The 22,063-nt window shown below is 42.3% G+C and overlaps 1 protein-coding gene across 1 annotated transcript in view; it reads left to right on the forward strand.

Annotated features, from left to right (window-relative positions):
• fam83c (family with sequence similarity 83 member C) overlaps nucleotides 1-14,787 on the forward strand; it is a 17,006-nt gene extending 2,219 nt beyond the window's left edge. Inside the window, exons 2-5 of the mRNA XM_084025686.1 lie at nucleotides 1,982-2,149; nucleotides 3,259-3,383; nucleotides 9,688-9,909; nucleotides 10,957-14,787. Of these exons, the coding sequence (XP_083881812.1) occupies nucleotides 1,982-2,149; nucleotides 3,259-3,383; nucleotides 9,688-9,909; nucleotides 10,957-11,770 (1,329 nt within the window). The 3' untranslated portion in view covers nucleotides 11,771-14,787. The remainder of the gene's footprint in view (nucleotides 1-1,981; nucleotides 2,150-3,258; nucleotides 3,384-9,687; nucleotides 9,910-10,956) is intronic.
• Nucleotides 14,788-22,063: the final 7,276 nt, after the last annotated feature.

Consider the following 22,063-nt stretch of genomic DNA (forward strand, 5'->3'; position numbering starts at 1 on the left):
ACAGTTAACTCAAGTATCTGAAAATACAGCAGCATAATATTTTAATAACTAATAAAGCTATTTAATGTTGATGTTAAAGATAAATAGCTGGACATGACGAGTAATAAGAGTGTAGTAAAGCATCGTGAATGAATGGCTGCACTGCACCACCACGCCACTATGCAAACTAACACTTGAATGGAGTGGTGAACAAATAATATGTTTTTGTTCATTTGCTGTTTTACACCATTAAATGTGGACATTTTCTTTTTATTCCAACACTCATTTTGCCCGTTTAAAATGCGTATGGGAAGTTACATTTAGAGTCTATATTTACTTTCACATGTTTTTTTTTTGGAGATGAAATCATAACTTGATCCCTGCCCCCGACCCTCTGGTCCTCTGGTCCCCAGACCGTAAAAAATTAACCCAACTAATGTTATCAGCTGTGTGATTACAACCATTAGATCAGCGGCTCGGAGTCACACGATCACAAAGAATCGTCTCCTGATCACTTAACGGCTAAAAGGAAACCCAGTTGTTCGCCGGCAGCACATGAGTCACCACAGACACTTCCTTCATCTCCGTGTGTAAATACAAAGTGTGCTCATAAAAAGACATTGGAGTCGTCCTAACTCTGCATGAAATACTCCAATGGAGACACGCCGCCGTCTCGTCAGCAGGTCTCCGACTAAATGTCGGTCACGAGTCAGTGGATGATTACGTGATGATGATAGCTGCTCTTATTTGTTAGCCACACTTATCTCAAGTCCACTCTGCCATCTGCTAGATTAGAGCCACAAAGCTGCTTTGACCCTTGACCCATGACTCCTGTTGTCATTCCAGTGAAGTAAAGAAGACTCACGGCACATTTGTCTTCTACAGAAGATTCACCAATGTGTGTTTTACCTGTTGCTTGTTGAAAATGTCACTAAAGAGTTGACGACTCGTGAAGCATCTGAAGTGCGTTGGATCATTTTTAAATACAGGATGTTCATGTGCACGCACATGTGTGTAACGCCTGTGGGCACGAATAGGTCACACACATGCAGACATGCAGTCACACACATTGTTGGTTGGTGTGTGTGTATGTGTGTGTTGTGTAACATGCTGTATGGAGGGTCCTCTCCCTTCTTATCAATGCAGGTCAAAGAGATTATGTGCAAAGTGAGACATTCTCTGTTTATGTCCAGAGAATCAATCCCAGTTCCCTCCAGGGGCTTGAAAAATACCTCGTTTTATTGTGTTTCTCTCTTTCTCTTGTACCATTAAAGTGAAATATCAACAATGTTTAACAGTTTGCACACTGGAAATATTTACCTCCCCGGGACCCGAGAACAGGTTAAACGCGTTCCTAAAGAAACACATTGTAGCTTTGGAAGCTATAATTATCTTTGAGTCCTAAAGCTTTCTGACCATGAATAAGATGATTATTTACACATCTATTGTTTTTAATGGTGCCATTGTAGCCAAATTATTAGAGCCACATAACTGCAACGTTGCTGGTTTAATGCCTGCTGGGGATCAAATAATGCTTAGCGGTACAACCTGCTCTCATGGCAGCTCGTGGAATAGTCACCACATTCAAATCTAGTGGATTGTGTACAGAGACGAGAATCATCATTTTTTTAATGTTCTCCCTGCACTCAAGCGCTGTCAATGGAAACTTAGTGAGGATCCTTTTTCATGGTGGTGACCATTGAAGACTAATTATAACGGGGGGACTTTCACTCATGAGACCGGTGATGGACGGGCGTCCCTAACTGTTGTGACGTGACCTTTTTTCTAAACCCAACGTTGGTTTTGTTGACTAAAGCTTTCTGAAGCTGGAGAATGTTGGACAGCTTTCCACTCATTAATGAATTCCTTTTGGATCAGCTGGAAATATCCCCTAGAGGTTTGCTCCTGTTTCCACTCATAAACAATCGGACGGTGACGTTTGGCTTAAACGTCGCTGCTATTAAAACTCTGCTAACGGGTCTCCTTGTCCCCGCTGCTCCAGGTGATCGCGCTGGTGATGGACGTGTTCACAGACGTGGACCTGCTGTGTGACCTCATGGAGGCGTCCAACAAGCGCCGGGTGCCCGTTTACATCCTGCTGGACGAGAAGAGCCTCGACTGCTTCTTGGACATGTGCTCCGCCCTCGACATTCAGGGCTCACACATGAGTGTAAGTGCTTCTATAACCTGTCCTGCAGAGACCGTCTGTACCTGGATACATTACGTCCATAACTAACTCTATATGCTACGTGTTGATACAGATTAGCCGTGGGACAATACCAGGATTTCATTTCATGAATATACGGATCAAAATAATTAAGATCATTTATATTTGGGAGAAAAAAGAGTCGCTACATATGACTCTCTAGCCTACAAGAACGGTTGGTGCCCCCTGCTTTAACAAGTATTTTGCAGCCTCAGCAGTAAAGCTGTCTCTGCACTCCACTTCTAGAAGTGACACTGGAGCGTTAGAGAAGAGGAGCAGGACATGCAGCAGGACGTTTACTTTCTTGTTTGCCAAGAATCATTTCAACCGTATGTTTTTTTTAAAATAATTTCCAACAAAGTTGATGCTGCGTCGTTGAGCAACAAACCGGCGGAGCAGGAGAATATCATTGAATTCTGCGCTCACATTGTTGAATGGTTTCAGACGTTGGGGCGTCCTTAAACACACAGTCTGCTCTCACAGCACCCCGGTGTTCTTGACAGATGACGCGTTAAGAACCATGAATCATCTGTCATTTGCAAATTTGATGTCCCTGATGCACATTGATAGATAATAGAGCACAGAAATGAACTGCTGCCTGAATGGAAGGAGATAGATGTGCAGAAAAGCAGCGTGAGAAAAGCCGTTGCTGAAACATTTGAACACGGCCGAGAACGAAGACTTTCAGCCATCTGTTGTTCTGACCTTTTTCTAGTTTTTGTTTCCTCCGAAAACTTTATGCTTTAAGTTATGCTCTCTCAAGCACTGTTATGCAATGCACACTCCGACTCTGTGAGACCGGCTGCATAGGCCTCTGTTTGTAGAGAGAAGCTTGTTCTCCAAGTCATTAGGGCTGCAACTAGTTGTACTATCCATAGTAACATGTGCTAAATGGAAACGGATAACTGAAACGTGTTAGAGCTGCTGGATATGCTACGTTTCACTGGTCCTAGTTTGGACGCCTATGTGCTTGTTGTTGGTATTGTCTGTGAGTTTCCATGTGTGTGTCTGTTTCTGACGGTGAAGCGTGTGTGTGTGTGTGTGTGTGTGTGTGTGTGTGTGTGTGTGCGCAGAACATGCGTATTCGCAGCATGTGTGGAGACACGTACTGCACCAAGAGCGGCAAGAAGTTCACCGGTCAGGTCCTGGAGAAGTTCCTCATCATTGACTGTGAAGAGGTCATCGCCGGCTCATATAGGTACAGAAATACACACACACACACACACACACACACACACACACACACACACCAAACCATAGTTCAAACAGCCACTCACTCACGTAAGTCAGTGATCGATGAGCTACAGTCTTGGTCGGCCCGCCACAGTTTCATGATGAACTCCAGATGTTCTCCCCAGCAGATGTTCTCCCCAGCAGATCATTTCCCCCGTAGACCGGCTCTATCAGGTGGTCTTGGAGAGACCCGGGTTGAAGGGTCTCGTGGATCTGACCGTGAGCTCTCCAGCAGCCCTCCCCTTGACCTCGCCACTTCCTTAGTACTCGCTTCAACCTCTCTCTCTCTCTCTCTCTCTGAGGGAGGAACAGGCTGGGCTGTCCAGAGTGGGAGGAGCCTGAACCCACCTGACCCGTCTACTAACCATGCTTTGTGGGTGTTTCTCATCTAAACAACCAGCGAGTTTATGACACACATATATTTTTTACTAGAGCACTAAATAGTTTATAGATTTAGACTATTAATTTAGGTGAAAGTCAAACCGCAAATTGTTTTGTGTTCCAAATTATATTTTAAATTTACAAACATCATGTGTCATATTCATGGTACAATTCAAATGGCACCAAAAAATCTGTCTTGCACTGACTACCACTGGATTCTGGTGTGAAGCTGTTAACAAAGTTAGCTTCATAATTCAAGGTCAACTTTACAGCTATAAGTGTTAAAGTCATCATTGCAAGGTAGAGACCTGTCAATTACCAGGTAGCCCCGCCTTAAAGCATCCCCTGCTTTCTGGTCTGTTGGACTCTAAATGGACCATAATGGACTAAATGAACATCATGCTGGATTGAAAAAGACTTGAAACTAGAGATTGAGACATAAACTCATGTTTACAATGTTTACTAAGATTACATCAAGAGTGAATAAGAGTAATTTTCTCATAGACTTCTATACAATCAGACTTCTTTTTACAAGTCCCCCCCTGATGACCAGGAGAGAGAATGCAAGTTTAAGGCACTTCAGAATTGGCTTCACTTTTCAGAAATGGAGGTTTCCCCCTGGTCCCATGGGGGTCACCAAAAGGGGCAGTACTTCCCCTCTTTATTGTGGATCTGGTGGAGCGCGTTTATGTCAGAGAACATTTTAAATTTAACATTGGGGAAATGCAAGTCCCACAACAAGTGCTGTAACTGTCATGGCAATCCAACACATACAGTATGAACAGTCGATGGCAGCAGGAAGCCGCCACCAGTTTGGAAATGTCTCTGGATAAATGTTGTAACAATGCTGGTGTTGTGCAGCGTGGAGGCTGTGGTATTTGAAACTGTTGTGAGAATACCTGAGTAATACCTGAGTAATACCTGTAATTACAAGCTCAATGAGTAAATGAGGAGGAGGAGGCCTCTGTCAGTCATTCTTCTCTGCTTTTCTTGCACTTTTGTGTTATTCAAGTGTATTTTATGTTTGATGAAAAAATATCAGATCTAATCTAGAGCTGCAACTAATGTTGACTTTAATGATCGAATAAACCCCTACTTCTTTTCTTGAGGGATAAAATGTCAGAAAATAGTGCCTGATGTAATTTCCCATAACCCAAGCAGTGTATTCATATTGCTGCTTTTTTATATCATATTATGATGTTATTATCAAACAAAAGCATCAACTTCTCAGATTTTGAGCAGCAGAACCACATTTTTGCTGAAAACTTTGGTTAATAGATTATTAGGAGTTTTTCAATCAACAAATCGAAAATGTGGTGAATTTGCACATGGTAATACTACCACACTTCCTCATTTAATTTAATTGAAAACACTAACGAACTACCACACTTCCTCATTTAATTGAATTGAAAACACTAACGATCTAGCTAGCTAGTTAGATATTTAAAGTATATAAGTAAGTATGTTTATTTCTGATGAAACGTTGGGCGTTTTAACATGGAGGTGTATGAAGCCTCAAGTGGCCATTTGTAGAACTGCATTCTATGGAGGTTTCCGCTTCCCTGAAACACATGAACACACCGCCCGGCTGCTGACACACGTGATCGTTGCAGAGAGCTTTTTCAAGTGAGGCAACGTCAGCAATTATGTCTGTCATTACTACCAACCTGCAGTTTAATGTCATGATGACGTTTTAAATTCGTGATAAATATTTCCAAGTTCATATTCATACTTCCTTTCTACCAAATTCTCTTTTCTTAATGTGATATTATTTTCTCTTGACACATTATCAGTTTTGACTCGATGGCTGTAGAGGAGATTTCGGACCCCGGGGGCGATTTGGGTTTCGGGTGTGTGGGTAGAGTCAGGCATGCAGGCTGGGCATCCACCCTGCTGGCGGTGGAATGAAGGGCGAGGTCCTGCAGCGACGTGCCAAACGTCTCCGTCAAAGCGGATGTTGTCGTATCACCCGAGCGCTCCTCTCCGTCCCTGCTTCGCTATCTTCAAACCTTCTCATACCTCATATTCAACTACTGCTTTACACCGATACCCGGGGAGTGCCCGCTCCACTTTGTCTGAGAAGCAAATAATAAACAGTGATTCACTGATATTTAGTCGATAGCGCCAGCTGTTATCTGTTTGGTCAAAGAAAAGTGTAACATTGGCAACATATTTTGTAATATGATAATAACTTTTAGGGCAAGCACACTCTTTAGATTAAGCTTTACTGTAGCATTTGCTCTTTGTAGGCACTATATTAACAGGAATAATAGGAATTTAAAACAAAACATTAACAAATAATAAGAAAATAATAATTTGAGATCTTTTCATGTAATCATCCAATCCGTCATTTATAGCCATATAAAGCCACATATGCTATGTGTGTGTGTATATGTGTATATATGCGTGTGTGTGTATACTATATATATATATATATATATATATATATGTATAACGATTGATCACTATTTGTAAATATAGCCCAAAAAATCCCATTTTTTGTGTATACGATTGATCACTATTTGTAAATATAGCCCAAAAAATATAAAATTTGTGTATATTGCTGTGGGAACGGAAAGATAAATGACAGAAGGCGTATATGCACCAGAATCTGAAGCCTCTACAAATAGAGATCCACTGATACCACTTTTATTCAGACCGAGTACAAGTACTTAACGATACCGAGTACTGATATGAGTACTTAATTAGAGTTCTAACAATAACTTTAAACACATTCAACTTTATGTTTTCCTGACACAACAGAGCAGAGTTTGCAGTAGGGATATATTAATAATTAACTGTTTTACCTGCTGCCAGTTACACAATTAAAAGAAGTTAAACTTAAAATTAGATAAACAAAGCTCAACGACTCAGAGGAGCTGTTATAGTGCTGATCCGCCTTAATGGTCAGCCCACCTTAAGCGTTCCAAAGCAAGGCTGAGCGTGGATATGAAGCTGGTATCATTTTCAAACATGACTTCTGTGTTGAACTGAGAATGGATTTGGACACCAAACACAACCTCAAAATGCATGTTGAGGACAAGCGTCATGATTTACGGTTTACTGACGGTGTGCTCTGATCAGTTCCTGCTCGGAACATGCCTGGAATGTATACTTGAGGTGAATCTGAGCAGTGAGTGATTTATCATCACTGAGGAAAGCTGTCCAGCAGGATCCTTCTGGATGCTGGTTAACACACTAGTGTGCATGTGTAACGCAGTGCACCTTAAATACCATCAAGAGGATTTCAATTCAGAAATGTATTGTTCAACTACCTGCCGCTCACTTCATCCGAGTGGAGATGAAATTCTTGCTGCAATTTTTCTTTTTCTTTTAATTCTGTAAAAACGAGAAACTAAATGGGCAAATTGTTGATATTTTTCTGATTCTGTTGAATTACTTCAATTATCTTTGAAGACACTCGAGTGTACTGGCAATACACTGGCTGGAACTAGCCTACTAGCCAGCTATGCCATGAATCAATGAAGGGGGCTAACGCCATCAAGCTAATGGTAAAATTCATGCTGAATCATTAAACTTTTCCATCAGATATTACACACAGCAGGTTCATGTGGCACATTCTGGGTGACGGGAGCAGACACTGGCGACATAATGTTATTCATTTGGTGGCATTTAAAAAATACACTTGGTAATTGAAAAAGTACATTCATGATTTCTCGTCTTTTAATACGTGGAATATTTGTTTGGGCAATGTCCTGTCCTTAAATGTAGCGTTAAATGAGTGTTTTTTCTACTTTTAGACTAGATTAGCTTACTAAACTAATTCCTTACTGATTTCCTGCTGCAGTTATAGAACATAAAAAGCACCTCATGAACTCCTGAACTTGGTCTACATTTCTTTAACATGTATCCTACTTCACTGTTTTCAACTTACCGTTCATAGCGGACCTTTCCATTAGCTTATGCTAATTGATAGCACTAACGCTATCAATTAACGCTAATGTTGTGATTATGGTATGGTAAGTGATAAAGTAGTCTTAGTAGCTAAATGCATTGGTAGTGAGCGTAGCGACGGCAGCGATGGTAGTTAGGCGGCTGTAGCAACTCGTCATGAAGTGATTGGTGCTGGATTGCTGGAAGAGTCGTGGGTCATGATGGGGAACAGGAGTGAGCTGAGCACACAGCCCTGTGGCTTGCCGGTGCTCAGTGTGGTTGAGCTGGATGTTTATTCTGTCACCCTGACCGGCTGTGGCTCGCTGGTAAGGAAAGACCAGGATCCAGTTACACAGCAGGGTGTTGAAACCCAGTGAGCTCAACTTCCCTATGAGAGCTAAAGTCTATGAACATATGGACATGTGTGTCTTTGTTTTCCAGGTGTGAGAGTGTGAGGTGCATGGCAGTGGATACTGGACAGGGTTTAGTAAATAAGAGATCACAGTTATGGTTTTTAATAGCATTCTCTCAGAGAGAGAAACAAACTCCGGCTGCACGTAGGCACAGAGTTGCATGAAGACATTCACGTCTTCTGATGGCTTGTTAATCAGCGTTTTAGTGGGATGATAACATGGTTGCCACGGTGATAGTTGTAAACTCCTCTCCCTTTTAAAAGCTTTGATCAGGTTCTCAAGCTCGACTTCCTGGATCGTATTTCACCGTCTGAAATATTTGGTTTCCTTCAGCGGTTGTTTGTCTTCTATTCCGCACGCCTCAGGCCTGCTGGGTAATATGTTGCATTCACTCGATGTCAGACGTTTGTACGATCATATACACTTCCTAGCCCGTGTCCTCCATCAGCATCATTTCTGCTGCACGGCCATATGTCTTCAGTGTTCATGCACCTGTCGTCTGCTGCTGGCTGATAAGCTGATAAGCTGAGTCACTGCGGTGATGCATCATCGTCCAGGGAATTGTTAATCTGATCTGTAGGTTTTATCAGCAGGAGGTGGACTGAGGTAATTTACAGCTGAGGTCACATTTTGTGTTTCGTAATTTCTAGTTATCATGGTTTTGTGAAAAGTTAATCGTAAATACCTGAAATGAAAACTTCCCAGATTCGGAGGATCTAACTGATGGATCCGTCACAGCCAAACTAAACCCAGAAAGAATCAGATATGATCTCTGGCTCCATTTTAATCAGATCAAAGTCTTGTCAACTGCGGCTGGTTCCTAGGCGATGGTAGGGTCAAAGGTTGCGGGCAGGAACAGCTGGTGACGCAAAAAGGAAATCCGCTGTAGCCCAGACCGTCTCGTTTTGGACCCCGCTCGGTTCGGCCTTTTGCGGTCTTCAAAGGAATGCGGCCGACATAGAAGGCTGCGTCATCTGAGGACACGTCATCTGTAGGATGAAGGATGCGGCTGCTGAACTGGGACACAATCACGGTGTGTACGGTATGATGCGTGTTACCTGCTCAAGTTGGGTCGTTCTTGAATAGTAGAAGTAGACCGTGGAGCGTCTGTGATCACCACGGATCACAGTACCATACTTTGACTGAGACCTTCATCTGGTAACATGGAAAGGAAAGTATTGTGTTTGTGTGTGGTTGCACATGACAGCAACAATGTTCACTCATAAGTTACATGGAGATGACGATGACTGATTGTTTGTGTAAAATCAGATCATGGTGGTCAGGCTGTTCGTTTGTGTTGTCGTTTGTGTTGTCGTTTGTGGGAGTCGCCAGTTATTTTGGGGGTCGTGGGCTGAAAGTTTTGGGAACCCCAGGTCTAAGGAAACATCTTGCTTCAATCCATATTTATTGACCGTTAACCTTTTCAAAAGAACATTTTCACAAACTGTTTCCACTTGCTGCCACACACACAAAGCTCACAGTAGATGTATTCATACATTCTTAGTTTCCAGTGATAATACACCTAGAAGGCATGAGCCTCATATTCACTTTTCTATTAAATGTCTCCCGTCTCCTCTCCAGTTTCACCTGGCTGTCGGCTCAGGTGCACAGCAACATGGTGATGCATTTCTCGGGTCGCATCACCGACAGCTTCGACCGGGAGTTCCGCTGTCTGTACGCCGACTCACAGATCGTCGACTCCTTCTCCAACTCCGAGGAGGAGGTGCTGCCCTACTACCCTTCGTACCAAGCCTTGATGGCGCCCGGCGGCGTGGTCATGGGGCTGGATTTACTCTCTGACAGGTACTCCTTTCTTTTTTACTATGGACTTTTGAAGTTTTTTCTAGGGTCAGGACTTGTAAAACGCACGTTCACTTAAATATGTAATTGAGGCATTATCTTATTAAATATGTGCTCATTTCCGGACCAGTAATCTGAACATTGGTTAATTCTTGAAAATTCTTGTTTAATTTTGTTGACATTACAGAATCAAAGCGTTTTATAAATATAATCTTTGTGTCATTTCATAAATCAGAAAATACTGTCAACAACCATAAAAGATCCATTTTATCCATGTTGAATAAAGACCATCCTTCTTTGAATGAAACATTTTTGGAAATGTTACATTTTGTATACAAATGAGGCATTGATGGTAACTTTAGGTGAATTTAACAGAAATCTACAGACGCAAATAGACAAAGTAGTACAATAAACACCTGAATGTGTATTTTGGAGGTTTTCTTTCCACAAGTCCGAAAAAAGGTTGTTTTGGCGTCAACAGTGAAACATTTTCAATCAACCGGTACTATCAAAAATAAAAACATCTTCATCTTCATATCTGAGACTGAGCTGAGCCTTCTTAGTTCTTAATATGAGCAAATACTCATACTGTGTGTCGTATGCTGATAATAATAATGATGATGATTATAATAACAACAAATTGGTATTAACAACAATAAATGAATAATCATACTAATCACCTAACCTACTACAATAATTATTAATTATAACAAGAATATCAACTATTAATAATTATACAAATTATAATAGTATAAATAATACTTTTTTGAGTGCTCAACGTGGAAAAAAAACCCAGACATGAATACAATTAAATGAAAGACAGAATGAAATGGAATAAAATACCCAGATAAATATGAATAACACATAAACCATGCTGGAACTGGACACATAATTATAACTGTTGTTGTTCTCCATAGAACCCATTTATTTTTGTCTTTTTGTCAGTACCACAAGTAAAATATGAAGTAAATTTGATATATCAAATCAGTGGATTAACATAAAATATAAGATATGTGTTAGGTTCATCTTTACTCCTCCTTCCTCCTACAGCAGGCAGAGGGACAGGGTGTGCTCTGAAAACTCCAGCAGCCAATCAAGTAACAGCATTTCCAGTGTGAAGGCCGCACCTGGGATGACCTCTAACACGGTCTACAAGGTCACCCAAGCTCACGACAAGAAGGAGCCCAGCAGCAACCCTCACCTCAGCCCCGAGAGGAGGGGTGGAGACCGAGCAGGAGGACAGACCCCGACCCCTCAGAGTCACGTCACCCCGGGACCAAGAGTCTCTGCCAACGGAGGAACCAATCACAGCCCAGCAATGGACCGACCACCGCCGGCCTACGGTCAGGGCGGCGAGTGGAACAAGTCCAAATCAACGGACGTCCTGCGGTCAAATATCAGCGGCACAACCTCCAAGTTCCAAGCGTTGGGGCTGTACGACCACAAACCGAGCATGTTCCACAGCACCGGGCTCGGCTCCCCCAGCTCAAACCTGAACCCAAGGACCCAGACCCCCTCCCCTGTTAATGACAGCAAACTCGCCCACAAGCAGAGGTCTCCCTCCAACCAATTCCTCAACAAGCTCTCAGACCTCTTTCTGCCCCCCTCCAGCAAAGAGGCCTACAACTTCCGGAGAACCCCGTCCCCTCACAGCCCCGTGCCCTGGGGAGGACCCGACCTCTCGCAAAACGAGCCAGAGAGCCAGCAGAGCCCGCCGCCCCCGCTCTCTCCGACCGTGCTGATGAGCCGGCAGGACCAGAAGCGCATGACGCTGGGCCACAGCAAGCTGGACCTGGTGAACCAATACAACAAGATGAAATCCAAGCAGGTGTACAGCCGCTTTGAGCTCAAGACCACCAATTAAACTGGGAGTTCATCTGACCAAATGTATGTTTCAACTCTCTCTTCCAAACTCTTCATTCCTCTTGCGTTTCCTCTTACATTCTCATGCCGTGTTCACAGCGAATGCTAAGCGGGTTTTTCATGCGATTGCATACGAAGTCATTGGCACCAGGCGAACGATCCAAAGAAGCAAAATTAGCTTCTTTTATGTATTTGTACAACTTAAAATATATCAATTTGAGTGATATATTCATGTGACCAGACTATGTGGAGAAACCAGAGACTGTCTGTGGTCCCCCAGAGGTCTAGATAGTAGCTCACATTAGTCCAGAGACCAGACCAGACTATGTGGAGAAACCAGAGACTGTCTGTGGTCCCCCAGAGGTCTAGATAGTAGCTCACATTAGTCCAGAGACCAGACCAGACTATGTGGAGAAACCAGAGACTGTCTGTGGTCCCCCAGAGGTCTAGATAGTAGTCCACATTAGTCCAGAGACCAGACCAGACTATGTGGAGAAACCAGAGACTGTCTGTGGTCCAAACAACAAGGTCTCTGCTGTATTTATGTCCACATGACCTTATTTGGAGTGTTGATGGAACAGCTACATTGTTAGCATAGCCTAGCACCCATCAACCAGACTCCATTCAGAAAACAAGCATTTTAAAAGTAGTTAGCTTGTCTCCTTGCAGACAGACCTAACAAATCATGATTTCAGACTTTTTATTGATCACCATCATTATGGAGTTATTTCAGCTTTATTTGTATTTGTTTATTGCTATTAAATCACAGCTATATTGTTTATTTTGGGTTCATCCAGCTGAGGTGTATCTTGTTAGATCCAGTGAATCCAGCTTGGTGAAATCAGACAGGATGGTGTTTGGTTTCCTGGTGTATCTGGTACTTCACAACATGAACCAAACAGCAATCGTGGTTATTTCAGCTATGATGGAGGAAGCCCCGCCTCCTCTCTGACACCAATAAAATAATCTTACGTAAGTAACGAGAGGCTGAGAGCTTTGTGTTTGGTGTGAACACGGCATTACAAAGAGAAGGAAAGTCTCCATGGACTCCAGTTGTTTTTATACAGTGGTCAGTTCTTTGTCTTCTTCCACAGTTCAGTGATTCCTGGTGGAGATCCAGACATTACAGCCATGTTGGCTCACTGGCAGAGTTTTCCTCTGTGATCCTTGAAACCGATTTGCCTCTTTTATATAATGAGGAGCTTTTACATGTGCAGTAGGGATGTGACTCTTTGTATTGTCATAGTTTACACACACAGGGGGACAAATTACACATTCAAATCTATTGATCTGTGAAAATCACTTGTCAATTCAATTTTGCAACAACTGCTGCCTGAGTTATCATGTTTTCAAAGATAGAAATAAGGTTGTTGGCCATAGAACAGAACAGACATTCCTCTTGAAATCTAGGTAGCAGGATGATCAGAAGTCAGTAGAGTAGTAATGTTACGACGCAGAGAGAGACGGACTAGATGAATAACATTTGACTTAAAGTCAAACTGAAATTCAAATTTGTTTTTATACGAGGTAATATTAACCATAATATTACTGCAGCTACTGTGCCTATTTTTCCATCCAAAGAGGCTAAAACCTTTTTTTGGATATAGTGTAAGCCTCTGGGTGGAAGTTTCCCATGGCAACAGTTGACTGACATCCAAGCTTTAGAGTATTTTAAGACATCTGCACACCCAGGGACGAATCACAGAGAACGGACGTGGCTGCTATCTGCCCCGACTCAAGGTGCAATTCACAAAAGATGAGTGCAACTTGCCCTTTTTTGTGATTATCCATGTGACAAAGTCAAAGGTCTACTGGCCTTTTTACCATCACAATACCAATTCTGATACCTGTACATGATTTTTTTTAAATATTTATAATTTTTGCCCAGATAAGTACATAATTCAAAACAAACACCAAGGATTATACACCGTCTAATATCTCAGAAAGAAAAAATATTGAATATCAAAAACAGCTTTAATCGTTCCTTTATATTATTAGAGACAAACTGAATTGTGGGAATGAGTGAAAACGTTTGAAGAGAGAGTGGTTTAACGCAGGCCCTCATCCTAAGTTTTCTGTTACACTTCTGTATAGTGTACAACACGTGCCTTGATCATCCTGCCTCAAGGTTTACAATCACAATATAGACTACTAATAATCTCTCCAGTGACTAAGTGGTTATAAAAGGTACACTCATGCCTATGTGAAACTGCTGTCGCTACAGGGAATGGTTGTAAATGTGATATTCATGGTGCTTTATCTCATTACAATCATGGGTAATTAGGTGTAAATATAGAAACTGAAGGGCTCTCAAACATTTTGAGGCAACGACAGCACTTGAGATAAACAAGAGTCATCGTGATTCGTCATGTTCATTGAAAGAATTATAATTTTACAGCCCTTAAAATGTGTTTCTTCTTGACCGAAAATTGTTTCCTCATGTTGTACATATTTTACATAAGGTTTCTACAACATGTAGATTTGTGTATAGACTGTTAATTAAAACAAATTAGATACAGTTAATGCTAATTGTATTATTTGTGTCATGCTTTCTTGTAGTTCTCTTTCTGTGATGAATGTACAGTAGTGTTTCATCACAGCACAACAGGGCTAAATCATCAGCGTAGAGCAGCGCCGAAAACTGATTTTTACTGTTGTCACCACAGCAATCATGATTGACACTGTGTTTTCATTGTGTGAGTGTTTTTGTTTACTTCTAAATTCTGTTGGTATTGATGTTTTTTTAAACATCTTTAATCAGTTGGACAATTTGCAGGCATCAATTAATCGACTTCTCCTGTTTGTCTGACTAATGTATATTACATTGTATATAATACATAAACTGTCAGGAATGTGGGTTATTGTTAAAGAAAACACTTCTTAAATGGATTTGTTGATGTTATTTTATTTTTTACAATGTGTTATTTACTGGAGAATGTGAAGATTCTGTGTTTTAAAGTTGATCTTAATTCGTAAGATCAATACTTGAGGATTTAATAAAACATAAAGTTAACAGCTGTTGATGTGTTGATGTTGTTTGGTCACAGCAAAGATGAGACAAGCAAACAATCCGACAGAAAAAGCTACGTCATGTGTGTGACGCTGCAGGGTTTTGTAAAGAAAGAACAGTTTAAGTGTTTAGGGTAACTAATGTGTCTTTTATTAACAAGAAATATTAGGATCTCTTAGATTATTTGAAAGGACATTCCATGCGGTTGCCTCAGATAGGAGGCAACTTCCGGTTCTGAAAAGCGAAGCCAATTCTGAAGTTCCTCAATCTTTCATTCTCTCTCCTGGCCATTAGGGGGCGACTCCTCTCTAAATTGTATAGAAGTCTATGAGAAAATTACCCTACTTCTTTCTCTCTTGATGTATTATCTCAGTAAACATTGTAAGGAGTTCATGGTCTCAATCTCTAGTTTCAAGTCTTCTATACAGCATGATGTTCATTTAGGACATTATGGTCCATATATTAAAATAGATCATAAAGCAGGGTATGCTTTAGGGTTGGGCTACCTTGTGATTGACAGGTTATTACCACAGTGTTGTCTGTGTTTTCATCTTACATCTGTAACCCTTTCAGTTTGTTTTGACTTCATGAAAGTCTTTTAAAAATGTTAATGTTTTGGTCGCCTAGAACTCTTGAACTCTTGTTCAGAGTTTAGTTGTACTTAGCTCCACCTTCCTGTCTGCAAAAATGTTTTTAAAGTAAGACATAGGTAATATAAAAGTGCTGTTTTATTCAAAGCCAGGTGACAGTGTGCTCTCCGTCACAATGTTGACATCTAGATTTAAATGTTATGATCAGGGCAATATTTGACTGTGTCCAATACATTTCTTTATGTAATACCTGCAGAACTAATGACATCAGCCTCAGCTGCACTTCGTGTTTACTGCTAATAAACAAATATTGGCATGCTAACGCATTACTATGCTAAATATCAGCATATTGGCATTGTCATTGTTATGCTGTTGACAGCATTTAATTCCCCTTGTTAGCATACATGTATAGTATAATAAATAAAAGTTAATCAGCAGACTGCATCTTTGTGATCAGCCTCTAAAGCTTTCAGTGTTCTACAAGAGAAAAAATACTTCATCACCACCATTAAAATCATAATTGCACAAGTGTGCTCAATATTCTGAATTGAGAGAGATTTTTGAATTTCTAAAGCACCTCCTGGCAGAATGACTTGTATTTTTAAGACCCTCTTGTGGTTTGTAGCAGGTCAGTGAAAGCGAGGATATTTTTATCCCCGCTAAGCCACTGTATGTTTTCCTGTGAGGAAATCCGTCCCAGCGGCAAGAACAATGTGACAGATATGTGAACAATGGAGCATCCAAGAGACTTTGTCCCAAACTCCCAGAACTTGGTGTGACAATGACATCACTACACGCTGGAAATCCATCATTCATCCACACAAATCCAGCTACTGTATGTTTACATGCATTTACATTATACATCTTACCTGTTGGAGAAGCCATATTACAGGAAGATCACTTTTACGTAAACTTGGTTCCTTAACCTCAATTACCAAGTTACGGGGGTGGGGATTAGCTCAGGAGATAGAGAGGGTTGGCTGGCAACCGCAAGATTGCCGGTTCGATCCCCAGCTCCTCCTAGCTGAGTGCCTGGTGTCCCTGAGCAAGACATGTCACCCTAATTGCTCCTGACGAGTTGGCTCTCGCCCTGCGTGGTTGACTCCGCTGTTGTGTGTGAATTTGTGAGTGAATGGGTGAATGTCAGTCATTCCTGTAAAGCGCTTTGGATAAAAGCGCTATATAAATGAGGACCATTTACTCTCCAAGTCCAGGGTTGCCAGGTCCTGCAAACATTTCTGCCCGATATTATGTTCAAAACAGAGATACACAGATATGAGTGAGTAATGAACTAATACTGTCATGTGTATAAAGATGGGTTAGTTTAAATGTTATAGTGATAGCAATATTATTATACCAAAAACTATAAAGCTGTGGTTTTTAGGCGTGGGCCTGTTATGTTCCTGCCAAACATCCAGAGAGGAATCTTCCAAAACAAACCATGTAAATTCCTGGTTACTGGTTTGCCAGGCTTGCACGCTGTCTTATACATGCAGCCCCAGTTAACACCCAGTTAACACAGTTGTTTTTGTTGGGTAGCCATGGTTACAGGTGTCCTGGTTATTTATGAGGTCTGCATTCCACTTCACAGCCTAGAAGTTGTTTTGTCAGAACCTGGGTGTGACAGTCAGCCAGTTTCATTTAACTCATACCTTTCCTGTGTAACCTTAATGAGATCTTCCACTGATGATATTGCTGACAAGGCTCATACTGTATTTGTATAATAACAATTTCTTAAGGAAAATGTGACAATATGTGGCATCTCTGGTAGTAGAAAAAGTAGTAGTTTAAAAAGCCAAGTTGAAATGTTTACAGGCTGTAGACAGGTCATTACTTTCATCAGCACATCAGACATTCCATCCATCCATCCATCCATCCATTTTCTACCGCTTATCCTGTATTCAGGGTCACGGGGGGGCTGGAGCCGATCCCAGCTGTCATTGGGCGAAGGCAGGGTACACCCTGGACAGGACGCCAGTCTATCGCAGGGCCGACATGTAGAGACAGACAACCATTCACACTCACATTCACACCTACGGGCAATTTAGAGTCACCAATGAACCTATCCCCACATCAGACATTCAGTAAATGAAATCAATTTCAAAAGAAATTTCATCTCAGTTAATTGAACAGGCAATTTTACAATGTAATGACATCAATAGCTCACTAAGGCTGACACAGGCACAACTATCTAAGCAGGTGAGCTCTACATATTTAGGGCCCGAGCGCCGACAACATTGGGCTGCGAAGCCCTATTGTTTTTCGCATTAACAGGATTACGACGCAGCATGTCACATCTGTCCAAAACCATCAGCTGTCTCTGTTCTACTCTCCGGTCGTAAAATGCTGGAAACAAGATTGTTCCATCGCATGTCAGCAGAAGAAAAGGAACAGAACCACGTAGGGACACCAAGCTGACGTACACAAGCCACTAGGTCACGCTGGGCTCCCTGCCAGAAAGATGGAGTACCTCTAATAGGTTTGAGGAAACGATATCCATCATCACACTCCAACAATTTCTTCAATGATTCTGGGTCTTTCAACAAATTATTCACTAATTGTTTTGTACGACCTCCTTGTCTTTTTCTTAAGGCTATCGACACCTTGGAAACAACCTGCTCTACCTCAGACATGTACTGAGCATAGTTTCCATATACACATCATCAGTAATGTAACCTGGGTGCACTGGGTGTTTCGGGTCTCGCAACATCATACACCCTCGCCCAGGCGACCCAGCCGGGGTTGACCAAGCCCCGGCTTGTTTCTAAGTAGAATGTGTAACCCCGCTCAATCCATAGCCATCTCAACGCCTTTTCTGCCGCGTCAGTGATGTTCTTGATGGCTTTTCTTATGTGCAGCCCCTTCATTCCCAACATCTTGAGTGCCCTGATGAGGGACTGGCCGGTGAATCCTCTGCATCCGACCTCGATGGGGTTGCACCGGGTCCTCCATCCCCTGCTTCGGCATTCTCCTGCCAGCACCTCATACTTGGCCCTCTTCCTCTCAAAGGCCTCCTCCATCCGGTCTTCCCAGGAACAGTCAATTCCAGCAGGACTACTTGCCTTGTTGTTACTGACACCAGGACCATAGCTGTGTCCCAATTCAGGGTCTGCAGCCTTCAGAGGACCCAGCCTACGCGGTCTACGGAGGCAATGCCTTCGGAGACTCCTCTAAAAGGCTAGGTCAACCGCAAATGGGACGGTCTAACCAACGGAGCATTTCCTGATTGCATCGCGACGTCATCACTTCTGCTGGCAAAGCCCGGGAAAAACACCGGTCACAACTTAAAATAAAACTGACAGATGACATTACATAAAATACAACTGACAGACGACATTAGAGTAAACACAACTGACAGAGGACACAGACAATACGACAGACGACAATGATGGAGCTAGAGGTTTTGCTTTTGTTTTTGTTTATATATTTTTTGTTGGAGGAAGAGAAAGAGGAGAGGCGGCTGCGGCGACACCTTGTTTATCTCCGGCTGGGAGAGAGGCGTGGGGAGGTAATGTTAAAGCTGTTATTTTAACCCATATTAATGTTCATACATAGCTACATAGATAGATACATAGCCGTTAATAAACGATACCGTTAAGTGACAAGCCATATTAAGTACAGATTGACATGGTTAATGTCATTTAACCATAAGACTTAATACAGGGTTCGTACAGGTGCTTAAAATCTTTGAAAATGCTGTCATTTTAATGCTCTGTTTTTCAAGGTCTGAAAATTGCTTGAATTTTAGTTTAAATATGGGGTATGTAATCCTGTTTAGAAGCTAATTTCAGAGGGATCAGTACATTATGTCATCAGGAACGGAATTAAACAGAGCTCTGTGGCCGCCGTGGGACTGAGAAAACAAACAACCAATCTGCGCCCCTCGCACCAAAGGGCCAGATTGGTCGGAGTAAAAAAACAAGCAGATGCCTTCATGTCTAGTTCTGCACCTGCCCTCCCCGCCAAAGCGCGAGTGCACAGCCTTCACGTCTCGCTGATGCCAGAAGAATCAGCTTGGACGGACTCACTGATGGGAGGGGGGGGAGGGGGAACTTAGAGGAGGCAGGGGGAGGTGCTATTTTCAAATCTTGCTAGCTCTCTTGCTAGCTTTCCAACATTACATACCCCAGCTTTAAATGGTTGGTTTATAAAGTGATTGAATTGAATAGTAAAATGTGTACGAACCCTGTTAATAACCCTGACTTAATTCAATATTAAAATGGTGTGTCTTTAAACATCAAAACCATATTGAGAAACCAAAGTGGATAGATGGACAGATAACGCATTATTGGTCTCAGTTTTAACATTAATTAGAATTGTAGTATTGACTGAAATTCAATAGCTATTGTTTAATCATTTATGTCCTCCTGTTCTTACCCTCCTTTATCCATCCAGACAATGCCACTGTACTGCCGGATCAATTTAGATGTTCCAATTTTTCAACTGTTCTTCGATGATCATGACACGACCAAAGACTTCATGCTGAGCAGAGAGTCCCTGGCGGTGCTGCTCGACCTTCTCCACTAGGAAAGACGTCATGGATGGGGTGCCCCAATAGAGACCTTGGTCTTTCTCTTCTGGTTGGCGAGTGGGACATCATACAGGGTGGTCTCAAGGGTGTTTGGGATGCCTCGCTCCACTGTTCACCGATCGAGTTACTGAGTTGGTGGTGGCCATTCGCCAGAGGGTCTTCTACCTCCCCAAGACCGCAGACGACCTGGCAACAGTAACTCAGGGGTTTGCAGGGCTGGCAAGACACAGAGCTTTTCGAAAAGCTGCTGGAGCCATCGACGGCTGCCATGTCAGGATCAAGCCACCAAGTGGCCCTGATGGTCAGTGCTATAGAAACAGGAAACTGTTTCCTTCCATCCTCCTGCAAGCAGTTTGTGACCATCAGGGCCGCTTCATCGACACGTATGTGGGCTGGCCGGGGTCGGTGCACAACTCAAGGGTCCTCCGGCACAGCCCACTGTACAGGCGTGGCATCTACCCTCCTCCAGGGTACTTCATCTTGGCAGACGGTGGATACCCATGCCTCCAACATCCACTCCCCCTCATCACTCCCTACAAACAACCAGTGCAAGGTGTGGGAGCCCAGCGCCTCAATGTCCATCACTCCAGGGCACGCTCCATCATAGAGCGTGCCTTTGGGATGATGAAGACCAGGTTCAGGGCCATCTTCCTCCAAGCGCTGGAGGTGCACCACACCTTTCTGCCTCAGGTATGTCATTACACAACAGAACAGAATTATTTTTAAATGGTGAATACCAGTAAATTAAGTTAATTAAAATAAAATTACAATTACTTTAAATTAGTGCTGTCAAAATTAACGTTAATCTTTGCGTTAATTATGAAATATTTAACGCGTTAATTTGTTTTTTAACGAAATTAACGCAGCTGTGTTTTGTTTACTTCCCGTGGCGGCTGACATAAGACCTATGACGACGTGTGCCGCAAAGCCGTTAGCCATTAGTTTTTAACGGAGTTCAGCGTAGATTTTGGCTGAGGCTGCGGCGTCAGCAGGGGGGGGGGGGGGGGATCGTGGCGAGTGATCGCCGAGCAGTTTTTTAAATTATCCTGGTAATTTGTCTGCGTGAGAAACACTAGATGTGGCGTGTGCTGCTTTGTCCTCTGACAATGTAAACAGACTGGTCTGTCTCAGTAACTGGTTGAATGTAAAGGAGGACTAAGCTGACTTGTTGTTCTATGGAGTGAAAAGGATTTATCATTCTGACTTCACAGCAGAATATTTCCTTGTTCTTTTTTCCATATTTGCATGTTCTATTGTGGACCTTTTTGAAATGTTCAGTTAATTGTGATGGTCTTGATGGTTTCTTTGGAAATCTGTAGTTCACATGAGAGAATCTGTGCTTAAAGGTTGTATCAGCGATTCTGGGCCGAAACATAAATGATCACATTCATCTGTTTTTACCCCACGATCCGCTAGCTGCCCGCCCCATAAGCAGGCCGTCAAAAAAACGCGTCTCTCTAGGCAGCTAGGCTCCAAGATCGCACACAAAAACAAATGGTATACTACCAACACCTCAAAAGCAAAATAAACAGTGTTCCAACCAATCACGTCCATGAAAATGTGCGTCCATGATCATTTTCAAAACATGGGAGGGAGGGGCTAGCTGGCTCTGTTTGTTTTGGATCTCGCAACGGAAGTGAGGGCAACCAGAATCGCTGATACAACCTTTAACAATAGTATTTAAATTTAAATACTTCCTTTGTGTTGATCCTACATAAATTCCATCATTTTACATTTAAATATCCATTATAACATACTTTAAATTAATCTTAGTTTTCTCTTGTTTTCTACAGGTCATAACAGCATGTGCCGTCCTGCACAACATTTGCCTGGGTGCTGGTGAAATCATGGCCCCAGAGGATGAAGTACAGGACGACATGCCGGAGGGTGAGGGAGAGAACGGGTTAGAGGCAGCCAGTGGTGCAACGTGGCGGGACCAGCTGTCTGCCGAGGTGTCTGCCCTGGAGGAGGGTGTACTCGGCATGACAACCTTTAGAGGGCAAGTAAAATAATTGTAAAGCTATTCCTATTTAAAGTGTTTTGTAAACAGTTTTGTTTGTTGAAGTAGTTTGTGGTGGGATGTATAAAATGTTGTGCAGTAGTATTTAGTATTAGTATTTTATTCTTGCCTCTCTTTTAAACATTTTAGTAACATGGCAGCCA

Source organism: Eutrigla gurnardus (genome assembly GCF_963514095.1).
Source record: "Eutrigla gurnardus genome assembly, chromosome: 2".
NCBI classification, from domain to species: Eukaryota; Metazoa; Chordata; class Actinopteri; order Perciformes; family Triglidae; genus Eutrigla; species Eutrigla gurnardus.